General features: G+C 43.4%; 1 protein-coding gene across 1 annotated transcript; it reads right to left on the bottom strand.

The window, feature by feature from the left end:
- Positions 1–4,624: 4,624 nt before the first annotated feature.
- LOC123096098 (flavin mononucleotide hydrolase 1, chloroplatic) lies at positions 4,625–8,424 on the bottom strand. The gene is made up of 7 exons (XM_044517702.1): positions 8,108–8,424; positions 7,489–7,564; positions 6,388–6,439; positions 5,959–6,073; positions 5,825–5,895; positions 5,047–5,134; positions 4,625–4,963 (listed from the first exon to the last, which is right to left on the bottom strand). The coding sequence occupies exons 1-7, from the start codon at positions 8,341–8,343 to the stop codon at positions 4,822–4,824; spliced, it is 780 nt and encodes a 259-aa protein (XP_044373637.1). The 5' UTR covers positions 8,344–8,424; the 3' UTR covers positions 4,625–4,821.
- Positions 8,425–9,961: the final 1,537 nt, after the last annotated feature.

The following is a 9,961-nucleotide window of genomic DNA, read 5'->3' as shown; positions in this document are numbered from 1 at the left end:
ATCATCGGAGAGGCTATGGTGTTGATGTAGAACCCCTCCGTGATCGATTCCCCCTCCGGCGGAGCGCCAGAAAAGGCCCCAAGATGGGATCTCACGGGTACAGAAGGTTGCGGCGGTGGAAAATAGGTTGCGTGGCTCCCCTGGATGTTTTCAGGGTATAAGATTATATATAGGCGAAAGAAGTAGGTCGGTGGAGCTACGAGGGCCCACGAGGGTGGGGTCGCGCCCTCCTACCTCGTGGCCACCTCGTGGCTTCCTTGACGTCCACTCCAAGTCTCCTGGATTGCGTTTGTTCCAAAAACGATCCTCGCGAAGGTTTCATTCCGTTTGGACTCCGTTTGATATTCCTTTTCTGCGAAACACAGAAATAGCCAAAAAAACAGCAATTTGCACTGGGCCTCCGGTTAGTAGGTTAGTCCCAAAAATAATATAAAAGTGCATAATAAAGCCCATTAAATATCCAAAACAGATAATATAATAGCATGGAACAATCAAAAATTATAGATACGTTGGAGACGTATCAGCCATCTTTCCATATGCTGAGCTTAGAGCATCTCCGGACCCCTAGAATTTTGCCACTCAAACCTTAACTCCTCAATTATAAGGAGTTAAGAAAAGTGGTCCTAGCTAAACTTCTACTCCCTCCATCCCAAAATAAGTGTCTCAACTCTAGTACAACTTTGTACTAAGGTTAGTACAAAGTTGAGACACTTTTTGGGACGGAGGGAGTACAATTTAACTCCCTAATTTTTTTTGCACACAATTTCATTTCAAACACAAATTTAAATTACTCGATTACATAATTAAACAAAGTTAGCACATTATACATACTATAATTAGACAACTTTAAACTACTCCTTGTCATTAATACATCTCCAACGTATCTATAATTTTTTTATTGTTCCATGCTATTATATTATCTGTTTTGGATGTTTTATATGCATTTATATGCTATTTTATATTATTTTGGGGACTAGCTTATTAACCTAGATGCCAGTGCCAGTTTCTGTTTTTTTAGCTTTGTAGAAAAGGAATACCATACGGAGTCCAAACGGAATAAAACCTTCATGATGATTTTTTTTTGGACCAGAAGACACTCCGAAGACTTGGAGATCAAGTCAGAAGAGCCGCGAGGCAGCAGCATGGGGGGAGGGCGCGCCCTGGGGGAGGGGGGCTGTGATAGCCTGGCTTATTAGGGATGATAGACTACTCATATCAATAAGGAATTTCTTCTTTTCTAGGAGCCCATTCAGACATAACTCCAAAGTTAAGCGTGCTCAGCTTGGAGTAGTTTCAGTATGGGTGACCGACCAGGAAGTTGCTCCTGGGTGCACACGAGTGAGGACAAAGTGCGCAGAAAAGACTAGTATTGATCTGTGGGGCCAGTCTAGATCCGGCCAGGAGTAACGACCGCCGGCGGGTGTAATAAGAAATTCCTTCTTTTCTGGGAGCCCATTCGGACAGAACTCCAAAGTTACGCGTGCTCAGCTTGGAGTAGTTTCAGGATGGGTGACCGACCGGGAAGTTGCTCCCGGATGCGCACGAGTGAGGACAAAGTGCGTAGAAAAGACTAGTATTGATCCGTGGGGTCAGTCGAGATCCCTCCAGGAGTAACGACCGCCGGCGGGTGTGTCCGGGGCGTTACAGGGGCGCCCCTGCCTTGCCGCCTCCTCGGGACTCCTCTGACCTAATCCTTGGCCCTATATATCACATATATTTCCAAACCACCAGAAGCATCCACGAAAACACTTTTCCACCGCCGCAACCTTCTGTTCCCGTGAGATCCCATCTTGGGGCCTTTTCCGGCATCCTCCCGGAGGGGGATTCAACCACGGAGGGCTTCTACATCAACTCTATTGCCCTTCCGATGAAGCGTGAGTAGTTTACCACAGACCTACGGGTCCATAGCTAGTAGCTAGATGGCTTCTTCTCTCTCTTTGATTCTCAATACCATGTTCTCCTTGATGTTCTTGGAGATCTATCCGATGTAATCTTCTTTTGGGTGTGTTTGTCGAGATCCGATGAATTGTGGATTTATGATCAACTTATCTATGAATATTATTTGAATCTTCTCTGAATTCTTTTATGTATGATTTGATATCTTTGTAATTCTCTTCGAACTATCGGTTTAGTTTGGCCAACTAGATTGGTTTTTCTTGCAATGGGAGAAGTGCTTAGCTTTGGGTTCAATATTGCGGTGTCCTCACCCAGTGACAATAGGGGTAGCGAGGCACGTATTGTGTTGTTGCCATCGAGGATAAAAAGATGGGGTTTACATCGTATTGCTTGAGTTTATTCCTCTACATCATGTCATCTTACCTAAAGCGTTACTCTGTTCTTCACGAATTTAATACTCTAGATGCAGGCAAGAGTCGGTCGATGTGTGGAGTAGTAGTAGTAGATGCAGGTAGGAGTCGGTCTACTTGACACGGACGTGATGCCTATATTACATAAATCATTGCCTTACATATCGTCATAACTTTGCGCTTTTCTATCAATTGCTCGGCAGTAATTTGTTCACCCACCGTATTATTTGCTATCTTGAGAGAAGCCTCTAGTGAAATCTATAGCCCCCGAGTCTGTTTTTCATCATGTAAGTTTCCGATCTACTATTTTGCAATCTTTTACTTTCCGATCTATAAACCAAAAACCCCAAAAATATTTACTTTATCTTTTGTTTAGTTTTATCTATCTCTATCAGATCTCACTTTTGCAAGTGACCGTGAAGGGATTGACCACCCCTTTATCGCGTTGGGTGCAAGTGTTTGATTGTTTGTGCAGGTATTGGTGATTTGTGCGTTGTCTCCTACTGGATTGATATCTTGGTTCTCTAACTGAGAAAAATACTTATCTCTAGTTTGCTGCATCATCTTTTCCTCTTCAATGAAACAACCAAAGCAAGCTCAAGAAGTAGCAGTCATCACCCCCCTAAATCTTTTGAGGAGTTAAACCCTTTTGACGGTTAGGTTCGGCTAGAGATGGTCTTACATGTGAATTTTAGGCGAGCAAATTTTCAACCAACACTAATGACGACTGAAAGAACTCTTATATTGGAGGCGATTTCCTGAGAAATCACACACATAGGTTCCAGGATTTCCTTAAGAACACGCCCTCGATAAGTGACAAGTCCGAAAGGCCACTGTAAGAAAACCAAGTGCCAACATATTTTTTGCCGGGTCGTAATAACGGTGATGGCGTACTTGGATTTGTAGTCGTGGAAACGTCAGGTCAGGTTATCAATGGATCCAGAACATAGATAAAGGGGGGGGGGGGGGACTTCTTCTTCCCGTTGTTGGGTGTGCGCTCCATAATTTATAGAGGTCCATGTTGGGTGGACAACTTTTTCTAGACTCCGAACTCTTCGATTATGGAGTTTGGGTTTATTTCGCAATTTGGTTGGAGTTGCTTTTATTCCCCAATTTTCCAGTCCGACCGGAAACGCCCATTGGCCTTAAAACTTTGGGTCGGGACGGTGTCCCAATTGATACTGCCGGCCCATTCACATTTTTACCGTCGTGGCGGTGCAGTGTGAGATGCAAAGCGCTGGTAGAAGACTCTGAGAGCTCCTAGTCAGCGCTTCATGTGCCAGACAACGAACGGGCGTGGGCCAGCCCATCAACGTGACGTGCTTGCTCACTGCCCCTGTTTCATTTGCTCGGTCAACGCTTGATCAGTCGATGGCTGACTTCTGAAAAAAGATACCAAATTTAGGAAAAAGTTGACGAAATTGAAAAAACATTTGCTGATTTGAAAAAATGTTAATGAAGTCGAAAAAAGCTCAAGGATTTGAAAAAGGTTCCTAAATTTTAAGTTCATGATTTTATTTTATTTTACATATTTGAAAAAACTTCAGGAATTTTGAAAACAACTTTGTGAATTTGAGAAAAGTTTGCGGATTTCAGAATAAGCTCGTATATTTGAAAATGTTCACTAATTGAAAATTTTCATGGATATGGAAAAAATGTTTGCGAATTTGAAAAAAGTTCACTAATTTGAAATTTTTATATGAAATTTTAAAATGAAAAGAGAAAAAATAACCCGAAAAAGAAAATGAAAAAACAAAACTGGCCAAAACCGGCTAAACGCTACACACAAACCAGAAACGGTTCAACGTTCATGGGCCGGCCCACTTTATCATGCGTTGATTGCTTGTATGGTTTGCCCTTTAACGGGTGCTATAGGCGCCAAATAGGAACCGGCGAAGACTTCAACTCAAAAAAAAAAGGAATTGGCGGAGACCCTGCCTCGCGACTGATTTACTACCATCTGAATACAACATGTTGCAGACATAAATGATCAACTGTTCATTTAATTACAAAATGTTAGTTTGCCTTCATTGGCGCAAAGGCTTATCAAAGCTTTGATAGATGGAAGTACTGAAGTGAATGCAGAATGCTCTACCATTGTCGAGCCCCGCTCATGTTTAGCTGGCTTAGTTGTGTATAAGTTAAGCGACTAACCACACTTAAACTCGGTTAAACATGATTTATTTTCATCCTGGATTGAGCTCAGCAAAACGTACCGATTTAGCTTTCACAACTCCCCAAAAGCCATTCTCATTTTATTATCCTTTAATAACATACTGGAGCCTGGAGGCATGTAAATTATGTTTACAGAATACATATGTACAATTAACATATTATATATTTTTATAATGTAGTAGTGACCTAAAACGTCTTACATTTGTTTATGAAGGGAGTATAATATTGTGACAATAACAGCACGTCAAGCTTTTAACATACGGAGTAGTTCATAAAGAGACAGAAGGATTATTCATACGCATGAATCTTACATGAGCAGAAGACCAAACAGGAAGCCATGTTACTGAACTTCAGTTTCATCTTCAAGCACAAGAGGTGCCAATTCAACTCCCAATGAGCACAAATCATTCTTTAGTGCCTCGGCATTTTTAAAATGCAAACCGACCATTCCTACACTAAGGGCCGCTTCGATGTTTACCATCCTGCAGCACAAAAATTCCAAAACATGTCAAGTAATTTACATTGCTGCACAACAATAACCATTTAAATATAAAAAATACCAGACCTGTCATCAATGAAAATGCAGTTTCCTGGATCGATATTGAGATGATCCACGGCATGAAGGTAAAAATCCGGTGAAGGTTTGCGTATTCCTGCGTAACATTATGATAGAAGGTCCAAGTCCAAGATCAGAAGCAGCCTTTTTATTCGATAGATTCAGCCTATGATGCGATCACACAGTACGAGAATGACCTAGCATGAAAACATAGCAAGTGCAGTGGTGCTTCATTGTTTAACTGATAATAAAAACATATGTTTGCTTTAAGCAGAACTAACTAAGAAATGACAGAATTGTTAAGCAATTTTTACATACAGTTCAAACATCTCAGGTATATATCAGAAGGGCTCCAATTCCCTGACAAACAGATGTCAAGGTACAGCCTTCTATTTGCTCTGTAGGATGAAAAAACTATTGGCTTGAGATTGACAAAGCTCCAAAATGGCGAAACTATTGTCTATCATTATCAATTATTAACTAGCTCAACATGTTACTGACAATTAATAAGAAGAAACTATAAGGTCAAATTGATGGAGTGTCAAATACTGTGCAGTTTTTAGACACTCTTATCCTCTCAAGGGTAAACAAACTTAAACTCTTAATTAAAATGATGATTATGTTCTGTGAATTCTGAATACTACTTTAGACACTACTAAACCAATATAATGAAGCTATCCATTCCATTTGCATAACAAAATGGAGTTCATATGAACGATAAACAGTAAACATTTACCAAGTATTCATATTTCATCCAGAGAAAGGAAAAACTGAGATAGATTAGTACCAACGTGACAAGAACAGAATGTCCATGACAGATACTTCGACAGCTTTAACTTTTCCTCGATCAACTGGTACCTAAAAAACATATCTGAGGAACGAGTAATTGTGTACATATGTATCAAGAAAGCTGAAACTTACCACACTGGATAATTTGTAAAAGCATGCACTTCATAGTTGTTTTGCTTTAAACTGCAAAGAATATCTTCAACACCATCAACATACTCGTATGCTCTCACCATGCATGCTTTCAGACCTAAAGGGCGTAAAAATGGATTACAAAAAGAATCTTCTTCTAAGCAAGAAAAATAGTAGATTTGAGATCAATCAGCTAGGTTATTTTTACAAAACCTATATCACGATAGGTGTTGGTAACAATAAAGGCACCAAACTTCTGGGTTCATATTTTTAGTATTGAAAACCTACTAATGTAGGCTATCAGCAATTTGGTGACAATCGATATAATCAGGAAATTAAGTTATTTATTCTTGAAGACAGTGATTTGTTTATTAGTATAATCTTAAAGGGGAGCCTGTAATCTCAATGACACTTCTACTTTGTGCTTCTCACCTTCCAAATCAAAAGATCTGCCATCATTGAAGAATTTTACGGCCAGCTGGCCCTGACAGAATAAAACATAATGGTGTTTAACTCACAGTATAAGTGACAGTATCAAGAGCAGATCAGTCATTTATAATAGAGCAATGTTCATATTTAACATCTGGTCGTGATTATGACCAATTAATCAAATATAGAGTGAAGAAACATGACAACCGTGGATGCTTGACCATGTCCACTTTTCTGTTGTTAGAGGTGCAATGAAGCAGATTATTGCAAGCAATTACCTAGTAGCAGTTTCATTGTTCCAATGACAAATAAACATACTGTTTCAAGAATGCATACAAACAAACATAAGCCCCACAATTCTCTAAAAAAAAAGCCCCACAAAAATTAAGACGTAGTAGGGCTTTTGTACCAAATTCATCTAAGATGGTGTCCATGCAATGTTATAAGCCGCAAATCAACTGCACAAAGATATATCAAGTTCGTATTTGATAAAAGTCAATTCTCCAGTGCTGCTCTTCAAACAATTAAGTTTGGTTCCACACTGCTGCTCTAAAACAAAATTTGATTCATAAAGAACCATGTGGTACCTTATCATTTAGTTTATCTTTCTCTAATGCGTTAGTTTTGTTTTATTTGCATGTCTATTTCATGGGCGTCAGGTCAATGCCCGATAGCGCAGGGAAGCACCAAGCTAGGAATCGTCCTGTGCAGGAATTTTACTATTAAAATCAGTTAAGGAGATAAGTATAGTAGATATCTATTTGGTTAGGAGAGTGATAGGCTTGAATGGAAGATAAGATATGGTTTGCTAGGGAAGGTGGGATCCTATGCTAGGCATCAAGCTGAATCTTCCCTATAGACCATATGGATGATCCAATGAACGAGCATAAACTAGCCAAGATATAATCCCTGTCCACAACCTTGTCTTCCTCCCACCCCAGGTACCATGGCCAGCCAACCCTCGTTCCTAGGCTGTACCCCCAACCTTGTCACATTCATTGGTCTAGGATCGGAACCAATCTTAGCACCTGGCAGTCCATAAGTCGTATTTGTAAAAATACCATCATATAGAGAGAAAATAAGTCAAGCTTCTATAGTTCTTACCTCATTAATCAGCCCCATCTCAAATTCGGACCATGATGTTGGATGCTTGCTTTCTAGGAGTTCCTTCATGGACATTCTACAAAAGAACGTAGGATCAACTAGAACGGAATGCAATATTGATAAAGTGGAAACCAACAGACTTAAACCATACAGCAAATAAGATGCTAATTCAACACATTCCTTGCGGTACTGAAACATGAGTGCAAAGTATAAAACAGCACCAAGGAATAGCCCTCAACAACCCATAACACCCCAGCCTTCTACTATTTCACAGGCCTCTACTCTATTCTGCAGTACTGAATAATTATTTTTTTGGTATCACCTTTTACATATTTCAATTAACTGGTGTATCGTTTAGCAATTCCTAAGTAAAATTCCAGCAATCCAGTAGCGGATACAGCACAGCTTAAGTGAAATTCCCGCATAATGCATGATCAAAAATATCTAAAAACACCCACGCGTCCCCAATTGGCCAGCTTCTTTGCACACGTCACCACCAAGGACCAACCACGCATTCCGTCGAACATCTAGTCGGCGGGGCATGCCTAGACCACACGAATACAGGAATGGATAGCGATAAACCAAGCTGAGGAATAAGGAGTAGGGGCATGTACGGAACTGGAAGAAGGAGGGGATGTGGTCGTAGAAGGGGTCGCGGACGACGGTGTCCATGACGTCAAATAAGAGCACCGGCATCTTCCTTGGGCGGGACGCCTCCGGCTCTGCCGCCGCCGTGGCCGCGGGGGCGGGGGCGGAGGAAGACATGGCCGGCAGTCGCAGCGAGGAGGTGGACGCGCGGGCGGTGGGATTGCCGAGGCAGGCAAGGTAGGGTGCGCGAGGGAGCAAGGAGACCATCAAGGCAAGAAGTGCTAAGCGAAGCGAGCAACAGGGCTACCTGCAGGCCGACTGGAAACGACGGCCAGAGAAGCGAAGACGCCCGTCTACCACAAAAAAAATACTCTGGTGTTTTTTTAATATAGTTATAATGCTATTTGGCTTTATTTAATTCCAAATAAAGATACACCGCCCACAAACTTAGGGCGTGTTTGATATCTTGCATCGTTTTTTGCCGCTTGCTGTCTTGCATATGTGTCTAAGACGGGCTGAGTAGATGCAATTGAAAATATGTTGTGCACATCGTTTGATAGGCTGCATCAGCTCAACCTTTATCATAGGGCACGGGGTTGTGCGTGTGCCGCCCCGTGGCCGTTGGGCGGGCTCGGTCTGGCTCAGCCAGATCTGGTCGCCTGGGCTGCAGGCGGTGCGGGGGCTCCCATCGGTGTTGGTCCAGTGCTGGTATGCTGGGTGGCGGTCCCAGGCTGCGGTGGAGTCGCCCTCTTGTCCTCGGGGCGGAGGTGCGACGAGGTGGCTGCTCGGGCGTCGCGGCTGGATGTGCTGCGGCGTCCCGGCAGCGGCGCTGCATTCCCTCATCGTGAGGGCGACAAGGTTGTAGCGCGTGGATGCAGCCCCTGGTCCCCATGTGGAGGATTCGTCGTCGGCTACTCGTGCGGCGACCAGGGGCTATGGTGGACGTGCCTGTTGGGCGGCGTGGTGGTGTGTGGACGGCGGCGTAGCGACATCCGACGCCCCCTCTTCACGGTGAGGACCCAAGGTAGCGGCTTTGCCCCCCCCGGTTTGCTGCGCTCCGAAGAAGTGACGGACATGGTCGAGGAGAAATCTGGCGCGACTGCGGCTTGGGGCAATGGAGACACATGTGGACGCCATCTCCTCCCTCGAGGCGTTGTCATGGCCAAGTCCATCCCCTTTTCTTGCACCGATGCCCCACGTTTGGTTGCCTGCTTACTGCTACGCCGATGCACTGCATGATGTTTGGTAGGTCTACTTAGGTTATACTCCATGGAGGTGTTTGGTTCGGCGCTGTTGACGCAAACGTAATCGGTATTAGATGGCGTTGTTAACGTAAAGGGGATATAGTCAACATGTTTGGTTCATCTCGTGAAATGGGGTCACAAAGATCCCAGCAAATAGATTTTTGGTGCCGCATGTTTCTAGGGAGAGCAGTTGACGGAGCAAAATTCCGTCAGATCCCTGCATAGGGTTCCTCATGGGGCGGAGTGCATAGAGGATCAGATTGGGTTACACACAGGACACGGATTTTACCCAGGTTCAGGCCTCCATGGTGGAGTAATACCCTACATCCTGCATGTCAGATTGTATTGATATGGCCTCGTATGAAGTATACATGAGTTGGATCTATATGAGGTCTAATGGAGAGGTGGGAGAGATGTTAGCCGCCGACTTGGGAGCCCCTACCTCCCCTTGTATAGATGGGTGAGGGCTAGGGTTACATGGCCCAAGTCGGTTTGTATGGCTTGATCCCCAAGTCATCTACTAGAGTACATGTCTTGTGGTACAAGTAGTGTATATCCTTCTAGAGGAGGCCCACCGTTAGTGGCGAGGGGCCTAGGCTGCCCCCGGGCTCTAAGGGCGGCTTGGCGACCTTGTTCCCCGG

The sequence above is a fragment of the Triticum aestivum genome, chromosome 4D (genome assembly GCF_018294505.1).
Source record: "Triticum aestivum cultivar Chinese Spring chromosome 4D, IWGSC CS RefSeq v2.1, whole genome shotgun sequence".
Lineage (NCBI taxonomy): Eukaryota > Viridiplantae > Streptophyta > Magnoliopsida > Poales > Poaceae > Triticum > Triticum aestivum.
Note: the sequence above shows the minus strand (reverse complement) of the source record. Positions and strands in the feature narration are given on the sequence as shown.